The 18,614-nt window shown below is 42.5% G+C and overlaps 1 protein-coding gene across 2 annotated transcripts; it reads right to left on the reverse strand.

Annotated features, from left to right (window-relative positions):
- Positions 1-161: 161 nt before the first annotated feature.
- gtpbp1 (GTP binding protein 1) lies at positions 162-16,628 on the reverse strand. Of its 2 annotated transcripts, XM_079521024.1 has the most exons (14): positions 16,365-16,628; positions 13,004-13,115; positions 10,820-11,000; positions 10,167-10,350; positions 9,730-9,894; positions 9,477-9,600; positions 9,127-9,241; positions 8,113-8,257; positions 7,089-7,271; positions 5,504-5,639; positions 5,082-5,260; positions 2,620-2,781; positions 2,145-2,195; positions 162-1,256 (listed from the first exon to the last, which is right to left on the reverse strand). In XM_079521024.1, exons 1-14 carry the CDS (start codon positions 16,572-16,574, stop codon positions 1,134-1,136), a joined length of 2,070 nt encoding a protein of 689 aa, XP_079377150.1. In that variant the 5' UTR covers positions 16,575-16,628; the 3' UTR covers positions 162-1,133. The 2 variants fall into 2 exon arrangements, with proteins under 2 accessions (XP_079377150.1, XP_079377151.1); XM_079521025.1 differs by lacking the exon at positions 2,145-2,195.
- Positions 16,629-18,614: the final 1,986 nt, after the last annotated feature.

An 18,614-nucleotide genomic window follows, 5' to 3' on the forward strand; every position in this document is an offset into this window, starting at 1 on the left:
TTGTCCATTATTATTTTACGAACGTCTATGCTTTCACACGGGCTAAGAAATGCATGCGCTACTTGTATTATTCAGATGGCAATTAGAATCTCCATTCAACATTTCTAAAGCAACATTTCAAGAGAAGTATAGCCCATTGAAATGAAAGACAAAGCAATAGGTAAAGTCAATAAAGCCTGTTTATTCATGGAGAACATTTCAGAGGCATAGTGTATTGAACATGTAAACAACAACGGCCCATAACAGATGCTGGGGAACTAGATATTCAAACGGCACTGCAAAATACTGCATGTATTAACAACCATGAGTAACTGCTGGAGGAACATCGTCATGTGCTGTATTCTGTTAGAATGTCAAATACAGTCACAATGATGTTCTGTAACTGGAGAGAGATGCTTTAAGCTAGAGGAGATGCATGTTGGGAATATAAGAGCACAAGTGAGTCAAGTCGGAAGATGGATCACTTGGAAGGCCATCCTGGAGATGTATTATGGTGAATAAATAATTATAAAATCTAATAGCTTATATTTTCACATCTACAATTGTTTAAACCACTATATGTGCCTTCTGCTACATTCGCTGTGATTTTTTTCTTTACACACTTTTTTTTCTTCTCCCGTTCAGAACACAACTATTTTACATAATGCAGTATATAAATATTACGTGGACCTGTTTTGCATTGCCGAGGCCAAGGGAATGTATGGGTGGGGGACTGGGTCCACTTATAGCTGCTCAGATAGGTCCACGACCCTCAATGGATATCATCCTCCATCACTGCCAACTGGCTTAGAGACGCGTGGGATCATGCTGTGGCCTCAATTCCAAACCAAAGACTAATACCCTCTTCCCTTTGTTCTTGTTAAATGGGTGGAGTACTAGTAAAATCAAATGATGTAAATTATTGTCAGTAAGTGGTAACCTCAAAAACCACATTACTGTACAACCAAATCATATATGTTTTTGTTTGGAACATATCCCTTATTGTTCCCTTAAAAAATAAATAGATAAATAAATAAAAGGCAAATCAAAGAAACTAATGAGACTGAGACGTCATCTAAAGAGGATTGGTCCAAAGACGGATGGGAGTGCTCAGGAGGTGGCGTGGACTGGGGGGGGGGGTTGAGTGGGGGGTTCTAGAAGCACCCCGTCCCTGATGACGAGGAGGGAGCTGTGGTGGAGTTGGTACTGCTGCTGTTCTGGCCTTTTCCTTTATGCCTCTGACCTCCTCTTCTCCTGCCACCTCCTCCGGACTTTGGCTGCATGTGAAAGAGGACCAAAAAGTCGTCATTGGAAAGGGGGCTGAACTGACTACAGATTTTGTACGCTGGCATTAGGTTGGCATTCCTGTCCAGAAAAATGTCATTATGAATTTGACAGAAAACCTTTTGCTCTACAAATACAAAACAAAAACTGTAAGGTAGAAAATGGTGTTGACCTAGTCTCGTGTAGCCAGACAACTATTCCACAATCTCCGAATGCTTTATAGAGTCTGGAACTACACCTCCCCAAATCCGAGTAAGGAAGCTGCCATTTCTGTTCACGGAAATATATATTTTAAAATATCTTTACATTTTATTGTTTTATTTCCATTTCTGCTAAGCAGCAAGCTACCGGTATATATTATGCTAAGATTATTTATATTAGGATAAATTTGCACGACTGTAAACACAAAATGGAAGTGGAGAGGAGGCTTCACTTCTGCTTTATCCCTTATATTACTCATGATCAGAGCTTCCGTGCTCCAGACTGTATAACAGAAGCATTGCTTTGGGTGCTCTGGGTGGATCTTTGTTGGTTGTAAAGTGTTGAGACAACTTGTTGTGATTTGACACTTTAATAAAAATGTAATTGTAATTTAATTGAAAATTGAATTGAATTGAAAATTGCGAAAGGCTACAGTCTGGCAACGTGAGACTAGTGTTGACCCAACTGAATCCTCAGTTCAGCTTGAATGTGAATCTAACCCAGCAAAAAAGGACCCCCAGTTTTTGGGGGTCCTTTTTGATCTCTGGGACCCCAATCTACACTGTTAAATCCATAATTTCACTCTGAGAATATTGTTCAAATGGAACCAAACGGACCTGTTTGGTCCATTTGGTCCTGACTCATTGTTTGAAAGACCTCAGTGACCTGACCCACTTTACCTTGTTCTCCTTGTTGCCCTCCTTTATCTGAGGGTCCTCATCCCCCTCTCCCTGAGGCAGCCAGCCACGCAGCAGAGGTGAGGGGAAGGGAGAGAGACGCAGGTCAATAACAGTCATGTGATCAAAGAGGGAACGAGTGACGCCACCATAAAGACAAGCAGTGTGAAAGGATGGATACAGGTCACAGGAAACGGAAACGATTATGGACAAAAGAAGAAAGATCGAAAGTTGCGTTAGGCTTGAAGACAAGGAAACGGCAGGGAAAACAAGAAAACAACGGGAAGCAAGGAAACCAGAAAACAAGGTAAACAGGGAAAACAAGGACACTGAATAGAGGAAACTAACGGAACAGAAGAAGAAAGAAACAAGAGAGAGTAATCAAGGAAACGGAACAGGACCAAGAGCTGGAATGGAAGAGCTTTCAGAGTTCCCAGAACACTATCTCACACACGTCAAATGATTTTCACAGTCTTACCGGTTGTTGCGTAGCGTTTGGAGTTGTCTGTGCTATCGTTGCTGCAGCCTCGTTGGCAGCAGTCATGCCATCCTCTTTTCGGGGTGGCGCCTTTTTCGTGGACTGCATTTTGATTTGTGGAGGTTTGGAGTTGGACGGCAAATTGTTGGTCGACTGCAACAGCTATAGAAAGTGGCAGTGAGAGTTATTACATTATTATACATAATATATATTATTTCAAAACTCCTTAAAACTGAGCTCCCTGCCATCCTTCGGTCAGTTCAAAGGAATGCTCCAGAACATTTTTCACTGTGATTACTCCTGCTTCAATTGATTTATTTTACTGGTTGTTCTGCATTTAAGTTCCTTTGTAATTTATCCTGATTTATAATGTTGTGTTGATGTATTGTTTTGACTGTATTTGTGAATTGTAACCTCGGCTACATTGAAAATGAGGGCTTGCCCTCAACTGTATTTCCGAGTATAAATAAAGGTGATGATGATACAACAGGTAGTTTTGAGGAAGCAATCTGATTGGTTGAACAGCTTTCTAGCCGTGCTTCAAACCACATTATTTCAACGTCTAATCAAAACAAACTAGAAAAAGTGCCCTTCTGGGCACAGGTCTCCACCAGGAGGATAGGACTGTGTGAGATGTTTGGCAAAATGTTTAGGAGTAATATAAATAAGTAATATGTTTGCCTTTGATGGCAATTGGATGATTTGAGGCATTTTGTTCCAAAAATGTGTTTTGCAAAAATCAACCTGTTGGTGGCGCTATAACAGGCCAATGTGAAAAGGGTGGGATATATTCCTCAGCCTAGTAAGAAAATGTGTGAAAGATTTGACGTAAATTGCATGCTGCGTTCATGATTTGAGGCTTTTGTTCAAAACGGGGCAATCTTGCAAACTGTGAAAGCCAATTATAGCCAATTAGGATGGAATATGAAATATCGGACAGATCCGACTTGAGCACATGACCATAGAGATACTGTGTAAAGTTTTTTTAGATTTTTGGACAGAATCTGGAGGAGTAATATCCAAAAATGTGTTTTACAAAATTCGGCCTCCTGGTGGCGCTATAAAAGGCAGATGTGGAAAATGCAGGTCAAAGGTTTGTCCTTGGCCTCTAGGGAGTGTGCATGCAACGTTTCACGCAGATCTGTGCAGTTTTAGGTAAACAATGTGAAAAGCTGCCTCATGGTGGCGCTATAACAGGTCGTTCTGGAAAATGCGGGGCAGAGGTTCATCGTTGGCATCCAGGGAGTGTGTGTGCAAAGTTTGGCATCGACCGGGTTAACGGTGCCGGAGATTAGCTGGTAACGGACGGACGGAAGGACGGACACACACACGGACGGACGGACACACACACGGACGGAGTGCAAAACATACTCTCTCCCCATGCCTTCGGCCTGGTGGAGACAACAATTCAGCCGTGCTTTTCTCTCAATGCGCAGCAGACTCGGTGGCTAGGCTAGCTTGTTTCTTGGGACATTTGTGGTCCTAGTGACTACATCCGTCATTGAAAAAATATTTTTCAGCAATTCTCTTCTCTAACTATTGTATAATTGCAATATTACACTCGAGGGGGTGGTTTAACGTCATTAATGCACTTCTGCGTTGCCTTCGGAAAGTATAACATAGTCCTTCTGCACTTCTGCGTTGCTTTCGGAACTTTCAAGTTCCTGCAGCATCGCAGGCGTGCATTAACTCTTAGCCTGCCGCCATTAATTAATCCCTCGATTGCGTATTGCCATGGTTTAATCACGCGTGACACTTACTTTGAAGAGCCAAATATCCGTATCGCATTTTACTATGAAACCATTCCGTGTGTGTTGACGAAGCTGGTGCTCGTTCTCTCGGTCGGTGGTGGAAAAAGTGGACCGCGAGTATCACAGCGCCTGCTACAGGCCGTTGAAAACGCTTGTCTGGGACAAAGCGTCCTCTGCAATGTCGCTTCTGTGAGATAAAGCCGTCTGAAAACAGAGCCGGCAATGTTAGTGGATGCGCGCGCATTTTCAAAATGGCCGCGCCCATTGTGTCAGAAGCATAACAAAGCTAACGGACGGTAGATTTCGATACGATCGTATTAAAACATGCATTAATGAATACATCGCTGTTAAAACGGCTTTTCCGTTTGTGGCAGGCTACAAGATTCTACGTGTTAATATTCCTATGTTCCTGGCGGGTAAACGATTAATGACGTTAAACCACCCCCTCTTGTGTAATATTGCTTAATTAGTTTATTAGTTGTCAGATGGAACTACCATTAATCACACTTTGAAAACTTTAGGAGTAGCCACTGTTTGTGAGTGAAATAGACAAAGCTTGCACTGTCTGAGAGACCCACTCATCAGCAGTTACTATTGTCTCCACCAGGCCGAAGGCATGGGGAGAGAGTATGTTTTGCACTCTGTTCATGATCTCGGGTCATGATCGTACATAACCCTCACGTGGAGTGGTCCAGACAGAAGCATTGGTACCTTGGTGATGGTGCCCACAGCCTTGGTACGGCCCTCCCTGAACACCAGCCTCTGGTCGCAGTGCAGGTACTCGGGGGTCTTGATGAAACGGAAGTGGACGGAGGCCTTGTCGCCCGTCCGTAAGCAGTCCCTGTTCATGGTCAAGATGGTGGCCGTCTGTCTGATGCTGCCACAGTGCACTGGAGTGGCGGAGGATGCGTGCGGTTGGACAGAGAGTAAGGTAAAAAATGTTACACACTTGGTGACACACATCGTTCTGTCCATTTGTGTCATGAGAAGACACCTAAAAAAGGTACGCATGTCTGGTCCATTTTTTTTAACCACTTTCTTAAACCCTATATCATAGTTATTTTGGCTAAATGTTTGCCTGTTTTGGCAGATTTGGGGATGCTACGGTTTATGTGCCAGTGTGTGATACCCACCCATGGCCTGGTATCGGGGGGATATGGTGGTGGGATGGTGCAACACCAGTATCTCTGCCTCAAACTCCCAGGTGGCCTGTGGGCTTAACCTGGGAGACACCATCACCATGCCTTTCCTTATGGACGAGCGCTTGATCTGCAGAGGGAGGAGGCGGTAGAAACGAGGCAGTTTCACCATTATAATTGTATTATTATTATTATAACAATATATTGATGCTGTCGGGAAGAAACCTTGAATCTCTCTATATATATATATTTTTTTTAGTGGTGCAACCACTCCTATAGACAGCTATGTGTGTGGCTGGGTCTGTCCCTGTGTCCGAGCACGGAAATAGCGTTATAGATATAGCTGAAGATCTGCTATGTTCGCTATATTAAAATATTTAAACCGGTCTGTCCGTTTTATAAAATAAATATGTAACCAATGAAAAATATTAACGAGCTTGTGACCAAGTAATATTTTTTCCATTTTCTGAAATGTAACTGTTTTGGACATACGATACAAGGTTTCCACCAGACCGCGATGATATGCCACTGTGAATAACCAATTCACTGTGGTTCATTTAAATAATGTTGTTAAAGTCTAGCAATGCGAAATTGCATTTGTTATTGTAACATTCCATTTAATCATAATGTAAACAACTTAATAAAGTTATTCATTTATACTTAATATAATAAGAGGGCAAGGACATTGGACATTATTGTTTCCCCATCCATCATTAATAGTCCATTGTTTTTCACAGTTCATTATGTCTCGTCCATTACACTTTATGAGCCCCATTAAATCCACATTATTGATGACAATTCAATGCAATCACATCTTTATTGTATGACACTTTATTGCAAAAAAGTCTTTAAAATTTTATGTGGATTTCCACTACTTTACCCCTGACTGAGAATATAGCCCCTCACAATGAGTAGCACTGTGTACATTGTGCAACACCTAAATTATAAATGTGAATGGCATTGGGTAACTTAAAACTATTCTTTTGTGTAGCTCTGACTTATACACTGACACCACGGCGCGTAAACAGCGCCTCAAACTGTGACTCCGCCCACCACCGGGGGAAGTTGTGATTTGCGCTTGTTCACTGCAATGCAATTTGCAGCATTTTCAAAACAATATTGAGCAGAGTAGCGATTATCAAACGTATTTGCAATGCCATACATTGAAAGATCTGTTGCCCGTGGACAAGGCACGCTACCTCCGCAAGTTAGATAGCATCGGCATAGATGTTTGTCCGTATGTGATTAAGGATTGGACCAAGTTGCATTGGCAGCCATAGAAATTTCTTACCCCAGGCTAAAACCGGATGTGACGTTTTTGGGCGTTCCTGTCTAGCGTGGTGTCAGTGTATGTGAGTGCAGATTTCCAAATAGTATAGTATCGTTCATTGACAGGCACATACATTTGGGTGCTGTAAAAGCTGACCTGCACATCACTCTGACGGTGCTCCTCCTAAAACTAAGCTCAAAGACCCCTGGGGAACCTTGGAACCCACTTTGAGAACCACTGATTCACTGTTTCCATGCAGTCCTAAACCGTGCCAGCAGATGGTGTTGGGAGGAGGAGACCCCCACCTACCTTTTTGAGAGCGAAGGAGGCGGTCTGTCCGCCCCTCACCTCCTTCACGGGCATCCTCTTGCGGTGGATGGATTTGACGGCGATGGGCATGAAGCTTCCCAGGGGGTCGGGCCCCAGCAGCATGGTGTCGTTCAGACGTATCAGTCCACGTAAAGTAGTCCCCGAGACCACTGTGCCCACCCCCTGGCGTGTGAATGAGAATGAGAGAGAGCCTTGAGGCATCAAACAATGTTGTAGTGCGATTCATACTTTACATCTCTCTCTGTCAATCCATACATCTTTCTGTGGGTTTTACAATTATTTAACGCTTTATTTTATACTTGCAAAGATGTTTAAAAATGGCGAAATGACGTGCGCTAAATAGGGATGCTAGCTAGGCTGAAAGCGGTTAACCAGTGAAAAGTATTAGAGCTTGGGCAAAATGTCCATTGTAACCGTTTTTTAGTTTTCCCCATGTAAAGTAACAGTTTTGGACATGGTTTGTGTTTGTAATTTCTTTGTATATGCTAAGCCACTGCACATGCAGTAAATGGCTTTCACTACGAAAGTGTACGAGAGAACACTATGTTTAACACAACTGCTGCTTTTTGCCCCAGTTTACATCTCTGTTACTCTGCAACTTTTTTTGCCAGGTGCTTGAAAAGCGCCTTGACTACATTTGCTTGTACCTCTAGTAGTGACCGCAGTGGACACTTTTTCATGATTGGCTGCCTCGTCTCTAGGCTGCCTCTAAGCCAATGGAAGACTTACCCATAAAACCCATAGTCTGAACGGCATAAACCCCATACTCTGAACGCTGCAACGTGAAGCTGATAGCTAAGGCAGAGGCTGCGGCACACAAACTGATTATACTGTAGAATGTTCATAACTGTCAGGTGCAGAAAGCTCTAGTTTATGAGTCATTCTTGTTCATTTTATGCTTAGATGTGTGTGTGTGAGAGTGTGTGTGTGTGTATATATATATATATCCATGTGTAACTCTGAGAGTGTACAAACGTTCTCCTCTCAGGATTTGACAGTGTACCGGTACAGAGTAGGTGTCATCTATCTGGAACTCTGCAGGCTGGTCATCTCTGTACGAGGTTCTGGATGACAGCAGGTTGAGAAACATTTTCAACAGGTCCATGTTCTCCCCCGTCACGTTGGAGATCTGGAAGATTGGACACATCCTGGGAGAGAGACACACGTACACGCACATAACATATTTTGAGTTCTCAATCTGTATGAACCTTTGAGTGAAAACAAAATGTATTGTATAGCATGTGTCATACACAAAGGCAAATTCAAAGTTACTATATGTATACCAAATGTTGACAGTTACTCTTGATGTACGAATAGGAACGCTCTGAATTATCGAGCAACGTTTAAGCACTCTGAGTGCACTCTGACACCCTCGATGTTCATTTACGAGGCAGATTTTACATTTGAATAAGACGAGGAGGTAAAGTAAAGGCATTGAGGTAAAGAGTGAGATTGAATGAATAGAGTGATGGATTGACTCAGAATGTGGTCCTAATTTATTGAGAGCACAGCCAGTGAGATGCAGCAACTCATTTTAGAGGTGGTCCTCTAAAACTCGCTGACTGACTCTGAGCAGGTGACTGAGTGATTGAGGGAGTGGCCGACTGTGTGACTGCATGTCACCAAAATGTGGAACGCCCTACCAACAGTCATTAAGACATGTGAATCACTTGACTCCTTCAAAATCGCTCTAAAAGTTCACCTACGGACGGCTGCAATTTGAAACTGGCCCCCGTAAAAATGTCTGAGTCCCCCCCCACCCCCTTTTCCCCTCACTGTACATTATCTTTTCCCTTTTTACCTCCTTTTATGATCATTTCCTGTTTTTTGTTATATAGAAGTGTATATTTGTACGTCTCTAAATGTTCTGATGAATTGAAAATGGTGGACCCTATTGTAAAAGTGTAATGCTTTATGGTGTCGTCCACCGTTAACAGATTTGTATTTAGTTGTGCTTGAAATGTACCTATTCTGCATACTGTTAATAAATCTTTCAATCAATCAATCATGTGTATACCTCTCGGAGCTGAAGTTGGAGGCTGTGACGATGACATCGTCTTTGTTTTGGACGAGTACAGGGATCTTCCTACAGCCGGGGGACTTAAGTAACCTCTGCAAGAGCTTCAATGTCTCTGTTACCACCAAATCAATACAATACATGTGACTGTTAGGCAGGTAGCATCACCCTTAAGTGTCTTGTTTTCATTACACAAACCGACATATTTTGTTTATTTGTACCCTTGTATTTTTCCCAGTCATTATACAATGAACATTGAAGATTTATGGAACAGCTATTATTGCAACATTCTTTACACTGTCTATCAGAGTTAAATTAACACTCAGGATTTTGCAGTACAGTCGACTGACCTTGCAGTATGTTGGCTGGACACATGTCGATCTTGGTGACAACAACAAACACAGGAACATTGAGAGCCAAGGCGAGGCCCAGGTGCTCTTTGGTCATCCCTACAATTCCTGCGTTACTACCCACCTACAGAGAAGGAAGATGAAATGCACTGTAAATGTTGCTGTGAAATTTCTATCATGCCAATTCAAATTCCCCCCGTGTAGAGCGGACGCTTGGGTAGGGGGCCCGTCACACCACTCCCAGCTCTCTAACCATGAGCATGCAGAAGTCGGGCAGGTGTCCGGTCATGCCAAACACGGTGGTCTTGAGGTACTTCTCGTGTCCAGCCAGGTCGATGAAAGTGATGACCTTCGAGGACTTCTCACAGATCTTGGTCCAGTCCAGACTTCCTCCATGACTGTCTGGTTTATTCACCACCTAGAGAGACAAGGGACACACAGAGGCAAATCCTCAGGGCTCATTTAATTCAGAGAGGTATAGTATGACGTATATTAATATTGTTTTCAGTAAATCGAAGAAACTCCATAAATTAGAAAACAAATGTTTAAGTAGCAGTGAAAATTGCCGTAGCTTCAGATCTGCTACTTTAGTTTGGGTCCCGGGGAGACATTACATTTCTCTTTTGGGTCGCAGGCTCAAACGTTTGGGGACCACTGCTCTAATCCATATCCTGTCTCCCCAGCTCGCACCTGTCCCTCCTGGTCAAAGCCCAGGATGTCGTTTCCCACGCTGCTGGTTCTCCCGCTCTCCATCTCGTGTTTGTGTCTGAAGAGCTTCTGCCGGGCGAAGCCCCTGCCGTTGTCCAGCTCTCCGTGGGTCAGGACCCCCAGGAGGGTGCTCTTACCGGCGTCCACGTTGCCCACCACCGCCACCCTGGAGGAGGAGAAGACACAGACTGTAAGTCTACATCTCTAACCTTGACAATGTTTACTCCACACATCACATCATGATCTGATTTAAAGCCGCAATCTCATGTCCCTACCCGGGTTTTGAACCCGGGTATCCCGTTCTTCCTAGACAAAATCCTTGCTTGGCCAGGACATACAGTATATTACGCTTATGAGGTTCAGACTGACACCAGGATCTATATTTCTCAGTGAAAGAGTAGGGAGACCACTTCCAACCACTGCAATGTACTAGTTATATTGTATTGCAGTTCATTTAAAATAATGTTTTATTTGTTCTGTTTTATAAGTTCTGGCTTCCAGCTTAAACTCGGAGTGTACAAAGTGGTTAATTTGTACACGTTCAGTTACAAATGGATAAATGAAGAATGAGGATTTCGCTGTGATGGATGGAAGTGAACATGTCTCCAACCTTCCACCCTGCGGCAGTGCCTCACCTGACCTCCAGGAAGTCCAACTCGCCCACGCGTCGGCGGATGAGGTAGTCGCGGACCACGCCAGCGGACTCGTTGCGCTCACGCAGGGGGATGAGGTCGGTGTCCAGCTGCTCACACAGGGAGCGCACCGTGGCGACCGATGCCTCCATGTCCTTCTGATCCAGACCCCAGTCTCCTCCGTCTGGAGAGCAGAAATGATATTATACTGTACATTGTATTTGTAATGTCTAGACATTCAAGGAGAGGATAAAACATCCGCACTAAGCTCAAATAAATCCTTTATTACCTCTTTAGGTCTTGGTCAGGCAAATATGCATATAGTAGGATGAATACCTAAGGCTAAAATGTTGAAACGTTGCACCAGTAATAAAGTAACTAAGCTGTTTACACCCATATTTATTTTGGGTGTAAAGGAATTTTCCAAACATCCCATGTTAGTAGTCTAGAATAAGGCATTCATGACATACAACAAGCTTTGGTCCCATGTAAGTCTACATCCAAGCAAAATTACAGACACAAAAAGATTACTGAAACAGACTAATGTGGGAAGTTCAGAAAATTCCTTTCCACCTGGACTTCACATCTGCTATACAATTACAATACCGGTGGTTCTCAAACTTTAACATTTCATCGACCAGAACAACTCTGAGTGTGTAGTGAGTGTACAAATGGAACCAAATGGACCCGTAGTTACAGACCTTTTAGGGTCCATATGGAACCCCCAATAGGAATCATTAAAGGCAATCCGGATCGGATCGTTAACAGGTCCCGTCCATAGGACGTGTCCACACGTCCTAGGGAATCCAATTGACGGATGCATAGGACGTGTGTACACATACTGAGTAAAAGTGGCCATGTTTTCCCGGCACCCAATAGCTCCTATTTTTAAGGAATCAATGTCAGGAATGATTGTGTTAAGGAACCGGAATCCTTAAAATCCTAAAGGACCATGTAGGATTATCACTTGACATTTTGTTCCTTTCAAACTTTGTAGTGTATATTACGACTGGAAAACATGATATGAAACCAGATATCCTCTGGGATTTTGGATATTGTAATGGTGTGATATGGCGTGCTGTTTGTTCCTGGTGTGGTGGCAAAAATGCATATAAACACTATGGTATTGATTAATTTAATGTAGCCGACTAGTAGATGATAGTTAACACCTAATTACCACCTGTTCTTCACTGACCAACTCATTAGAGACTGCTGACTCATGTAAACCTATTTCAAACTGTGTGAGTTAACTATAGAATAGAGTCCATTTAAGGAATGACCATCTCTTGTTACTCCTGAAACTCTGTACACTGCTGAAAGTATAAAATAGGTGTGGGACATGTGTGTGGAGGAGTGCTGGGGGAAGCTCTGGAGGGAGACACTAGTCTCTCTCTGGTGTGATGACCTATACAATAAAAGAATGGAGTTCGAATCCTGATGGTTGAGTCCTGCTTCTTCCTGCTTTGTTTTGCTCCCATCTTAAGATTATTTTTGATCAAGTATCCATATATGACAAGCCCCCAAAATTGTAATGGCAGCTTTTGATATTACTATTAGTAAGTAAACAACATCAGGAAGAAGCAGGACTCAACCATCAGGATTCGAACTCCATTCTTTTATTGTATATGTCATCACACCAGAGAGAGACTAGTGCCTCCCTCCAGAGCTTCCCTCAGCACTCCTCCACACACATGTCCCACACATATTTTATACTTTCAGGAGTGTACAGAGTTTCAGGAGTAACAAGAGATGGTCATTCCTTAAATGGACTCTATTCTATAGTTAACTCACACAGTTTGAAATAGGTTTACATGAGTCGGCAGTCTCTAATGAGTTTGTCAGTGAAGAACAGGTGGTAATTAGAGTGTTAACTATCAACTACTAGTAGGCTACATTAAATTAATCAATACCATAGTGTTTATGCATTTTCGCCACCACACTGGTTTTAAAACTCCATTGTAGTGAAACGATTTTCTGAACTTACATGACTAGTATTTGCCTTTACCTATTTAGTTTATCTTGTTGTGTTCAATATTTAGCGAAATCACCAAATCACCCCCACAAATTTATATCATCTGAATATTGATATGAAAGGTATAATTCAGTCAAATATATGGTTTGACTGACTATATGTTTGTATATGACATTTGCCCAGTCCTACTACTGTATATACACTGTGATTCTCACCTGAACCCATTCCCACCACATAAATTGTCTCTCCACAGCCTTCATCCATCCTGTCACGTAGCTGTCGTAGTAACGAGTCATACTGCTCTCCGTTTGGACTCACCAGGGCCAGCTGGGGAGTGACAGGGTGACAGAGACAGTGAGAGCGCCTTTAGAAAACAAACATCTACTGTTGGTCATCCCTCATTACAACATTATGACAACTACCTACACAGCGAAATATGGCTGCAACTATTGAGTATTAATGTGATTATTCTATCGATATCTTTTTCGATTAATCGAGTGAAAATAGCCAATCCACAAGCTCATAATGCATTGTGAGCTTGTAGATTGCCTATTTTCACTTTAAAACAAATAATTGCTTAATAACATGCCCAAAATATCAATTAATTAATTTATAAAAAAATATATATATTAATTGATTCAATTGATTCTTTGATTAACTGTTGCACCCCTACAGTGAAATCCTCAGTGTTAAGTGTTAACTGACAAATGGCTAAGTTAACAATGTTACTGTGCAGAAAGGTTGTTGGACTGGACTGGTGACCTGTCATTACATAGCATTGCATCAGGTGTTACCGCTTTGAAGAGAGTGGACGTCATGTAACAGAAGCTATAACTGAGATATTTCATTCAATTCAGACAATTCATGTCCAAATAAAAGTACCTGGATAAATAAAACATGTCGATCAGAAGAAGTAGAAGTACATAAAACCGAAGTTTTACTGTGTAATTGGAAATGGTACATTTGTACACTCTAGTTCAGTTGTTCTCATGACAGATGACAGTAAAGTGACAATTTAAGGACTTTTAAGACCTTTTTAATACCTAAAAAAGAAAAAAAAAAGAACATTACTCCATTATTATTATTATAAAACTGGTCAAACATTGTCCAAATTGTCAAGTAATATAAGAAAGAGGCGACAATTGAAAATAGCAGATCTACAAGCTCACAGCACCTCGCAACTGTGGAACCGAGTCAAACAAAATGTATTGTATCAACTCTAATAATTCATAGGTGCTTGACTTGTCACGGTGTGGGGTCCCCACTTAAAATAATTATTATTTTGGGGGGTCGTGTCCTGAAAAGGTTCAGAACCTCTGCTCTAGTTAAATGAACACTGATAGTTTACAGTGCAGCTGTCTCTCTTCCCACTCACTGCCTCGAGGACACATGGAGACAGACACTGGCACTGCACTGCATTAACACAAACCTCCATGCTGGTGGATGACAATGATCAATAGGCTACATTCGAGCATACACAGTAAAATCCTCCTGAGTGTTGGTGTACAAATGGAACCACATTTGTAAACTCACAGAGTTACAAATGGAGAAACTAACGCTGAGGATTTTACTGTGTATGTTGCACCGGGCTGTCGCCTCGGTTGCAATTAGCATAAACACGACTGCTCTGACTTAAGCTGCACTGAAAACCCACATAATTTCCAATACAATTAGACTGGACAAGACATCCAAGACATTGTTCTGATATGTTATCACCACGTTTCCATCACGGCTGTGACAATGTTGTGATTCAAGACATGCGTAATTGCGTATTATTCATAAAAATGTTATGAACTGTTCACTTGTGCATCAAATTCTGAATAGTGTGATAACTATTGATACTATTTTAAAATGTGTTCTAAGGCTAGTCAGTGTGAATCGGTGTGAATACACCATTGCACTAAATATGCCATAGCAGATCAAATACTGTTTATTATAATATCTCAGAGGATTGTACAGTGTATTGTTACTGTATTATAACATTATCTCAGAGGAGTGTTGAAATTGAACCAAATGGACCTGTAAGCGTCCATTTGTTTCCATTTAGGCTTCTCTAAGTTAAATGACCTGGGATTGTGTAGTAATAGGCCTATAAAGTGTAGACTAGAGAATCGTATAAGTCTCAACCCACAGATAAAACTTTGGGTGTTACTGTTAAGGTGTGCCTGAGGCCTGCCTCCCAGCTGTTGCAACCCTCTGCAATTTGTGCGAGTGAAGATACTATTCATCTATTACTCAATCACATGCAATCTGAGCCTACAGCCATGACACATGGATACACGCACCAATCACTTGCTGCTGTGTTTCATCAGCCTGTCCTGTCCGAGTAAATCATCAGGGCAACTCAGTTTTAGTGGCTTGTTTGACAACACAGTGACTGGTGGGTGATTTCACCCAACACCGTTGCGCAGTGCCTGCACGACTCTTCAGCAGCAGCAGCAGTAGTAGTTAATAATATATAATATAAGTACCTGTGTATTATTTAAAAAATTGAGGGGCGCTAGCCCATTCCTATGCCCAATTGAAGACAAGTGTGTAAACACAAACATTGAAGACAAAAGTGAAACTGTGTTTCATCAGCCTGTCCTGTCCGAGTAAATCATCAGGGCAACTCAGTTTTAGTGGCTTGTTTGACAACACAGTGACTGGTGGGTAATTTCACCCAACACCGTTGCGCAGTGCCTGCACGACTCTTCAGCAGCAGCAGCAGTAGTAGTTAATAATATATAAGTACCTGTGTATTATTAAAGAAATCACACCCGTGTGAACTGAGTGGTGTAAGGTATTATATAGCCTGATCAACTGTGTTCTGACGTAATTAAATCAGCATCAACCAATCAGCATAAACCATGCTCATTTTTTTTGCACAGACAGACAGACAGACTAACAAAGCCAGTTGTAGGAGTGGTTTACACCACTCAAAAATTGAGGGGCGCTAGCCCATTCCTATGCCCAATTGAAGACAAAAGTGTGTAAACACAAACATTGAAGACAAAAGTGAGGTCGCAAATTGTGATTGGCCAGAATGAGATGCTGTATGATGATAAGAGGAGAGCGCCCCTCACTTCACACGGGTGTGATTCTTCTTTTTTTATACAAAAACTAAACTAAACAAAATGTGTATACCCTAAATCAAGAGATACAGTGCTATAGCCTACTGTTATAATGTACACACATATAGCATCAAGTAGCTAAGCTAACGTTTTAAATGTCTTAATTTGAAAGTCCAAGCTGCAATTATATTGAACATGCAAACTAGGTTTAGGCTGCAACTTGCGTCAATATTTAAAAAGCGCTCGCCGGTTCCATGCATGCAATGAGAAGTGGAGGAGACATGCCAATGATGCCATATGCTTCATTCATTTACAGCAGCAGCCATGGAGGCCTGTACTGTACATGTACAGGCTGCACGTCGTCGTACGGCGGTGTCGCGAGCCGATAATAGCACGGATCTACAAGCTCAGAACGCGTCGCGGGCCGCGACGCGTTCTGAGCTTGTAGATCCGTGCTATCTTCTGCGGGGCGGGCCAAGCTATATCTCTCTATAATATCCATCTATATTTAATATAAATATACCTTGCTGGTGAAGTCCACCCTCCCTCGGTCCCCGAGCTCCCCGTTGAGCATGTCCCCGTCTTCGAAGCACTCGTCCCCGGCGTCGTCTCCTCCGCAACATCCTCCTCCTCGGTCCGGAGCGAAGATACTAGCGGGGACGAGAGCGTCCGCGAGCGCTATCGAACCCGCCGTGTTGTTTATACTCAGCTCGTGCGCTGCCATTGATGCCATGTTTTTTTTTTTACGCCAAGGCAACAACCCTGCAAGTCTCCTCTCTCCTCTCAGCCCCCCCTCCTCCTCCCGGTGTTGATGCTTGATGCTGCTATGCTGAAGACGAACAGTAGAGTAGATACACACACTGACCCTCCTCCCGCCCACCACACTCTACTACAATGGCTTATAAGTCTTATATTATAACACGTATATACACACTGATTTATTTGACTGAGTATATGATACGATACACAATTTCAAACAAGCCACTGACTCTCCTGTCGTGATATTTTGTCTCGCTGTGTTGTTTGTGACATTTTTATTTAGCCGGCTAGCATTCAATAACCATGAGGCAGGTGTGGCCTTTGTTTGTTGGTACTATCCTGGCCAATAGCGTCTCTCGCCGTTGTAAATATTTTACCTGTGGGCCAATGACACGACGGGGGTCGTTCATATGATTTAAGGATGAGGCAATGTTGTGCTGCTCCGTGCAACTGCATCCACTGAACTGAAATGAAGTGAAGGCCCTTATCAGTCATCACAGACAAACGTACAGTAGGAAGTAACAGTGGTGGGGGCCAGGGCCGAAGTTATATGCCCATATAGGCCCTACTACGCCTATAACTTCGTAGCTGAAGTCAAGTGCAACAGTGACAGTTTAATCTACTTGAGTATCCCCTCCTGCATCCTTTGAGGGCCAAATAGCCTCTATTGAATTTATTAATTCACTACAATTATTTGAAAGCTGTATTAATGCAAAATATATGATTGATAGATCAATTCAAGCGAATACCAAACGACTCGCCCCTTTACCAACTCGCCCCAGGCGTAAGTAAATTATGCTTAAACGTTTAAACCTAACCTTATTCCTAACCTTAACCTCAGTAAAACTATGCCTAAACCTTACCCTATACCTAAACCTAACCCCAGTAAAACTATGCCTAACCCTAAACTTATTTCTAACCTTATTCTCAGTAAAACAAAATAAAGAATAATATAAGAACCGTCGGACCGAGCGGTCGGCGTGAGGTCGGCGGAAAAATCGAGGGGCGACCGTACCTGATACCATTCAAGCTACTGAGGACCAGCTGAGAGTCGACGACCACGTCTCATTCCTGCAGAACTACGTCTTCAATGGAGGGAGACTGGGAGTCCAGCTCACCCTGCAGGACCCACCGCTGCTCTCAGGAGCGCTAATAGCCGAGGCCAAACACCTGAAGAACCTGACCTTCAGAGTCTTGTTGTAATCCCCATAGGGGGATTGTAGATCGCCTCATATAAGAACTGTAATAAACATGTCATCCCGGTCGTTTCACTCATATGGATATGAAGAATCAACTGACCGCTATTGTTACTGCTGCTGAATTAGTTACATTTTCGCTAGAAACAGACTATCATATATGAGTGACTGACTGTCGCAAACGATACAGAGACACCTCCCTGACAATAACGCTGAGACAGCTTGTTTATTTTTGGACCACAATGCTTATATGAAACGATTTTAAGATGACCCCATGTTATTCTCCATAGAGAAATTACTTCCGTGAACCAGGCAGAACCAGGGGATGAGCGAGTGACGTCAGGACTTCGGCGCTCTATATCCAATGTGGACCATACACATTTTGATGTGATAATGTCCTTCACCCTGAGCCACTTGATGCTAATAAAACGAGCCGGGAAAAACATGTGTTCTGGGGTATGTAAAGATCCCAAACCAAAACCCAATTTTGTGTGGTCTGTAGCTTCTTTTTAAGGATCTTAAAAAGGATCTAAGGATCTATAGCATTATTAAAGGCCTATTCATACTTCAGTTTTAGGTGATAAGGTGACCACTGAAACGGTAGTAAAAACAGAGAGATGTGTTGGAGTGAGCGGTGAGTCGCTTATCGTGGCGTCATGTTGTAGTTTTCGGTGGTCACCTTATCACCTAAAACTGGAGTATGAATAGGCCTTAAGAATAACACTATAGTAGCAGCTAGTGTACCTGGTCCTGCCAATATTTCAAGAGCACTTCTATCTATAAAAGTGGATATTATAAACATTTCACTTTTTCATTGA

The sequence above is a fragment of the Electrona antarctica genome, assembly GCF_951216825.1.
Source record: "Electrona antarctica genome assembly, chromosome: 14".
Lineage (NCBI taxonomy): Eukaryota > Metazoa > Chordata > Actinopteri > Myctophiformes > Myctophidae > Electrona > Electrona antarctica.

Bases quoted from the DNA above. Each gene is read 5' to 3' on its own strand.
- gtpbp1 (XM_079521024.1), bottom strand. From the start codon at position 16,574: ATGGCATCAATGGCAGCGCACGAGCTGAGTATAAACAACACGGCGGGT. The intron at 9,601-9,729 runs GTTAGAGAGCTG...CCTTCTCTGTAG, and splicing joins CCGACTTCTGCATGCTCATG to GTGGGTAGTAACGCAGGAAT. The intron at 1,257-2,144 runs GTAAAGTGGGTC...TTTCACATGCAG, and splicing joins AGGGCAACAAGGAGAACAAG to CCAAAGTCCGGAGGAGGTGG.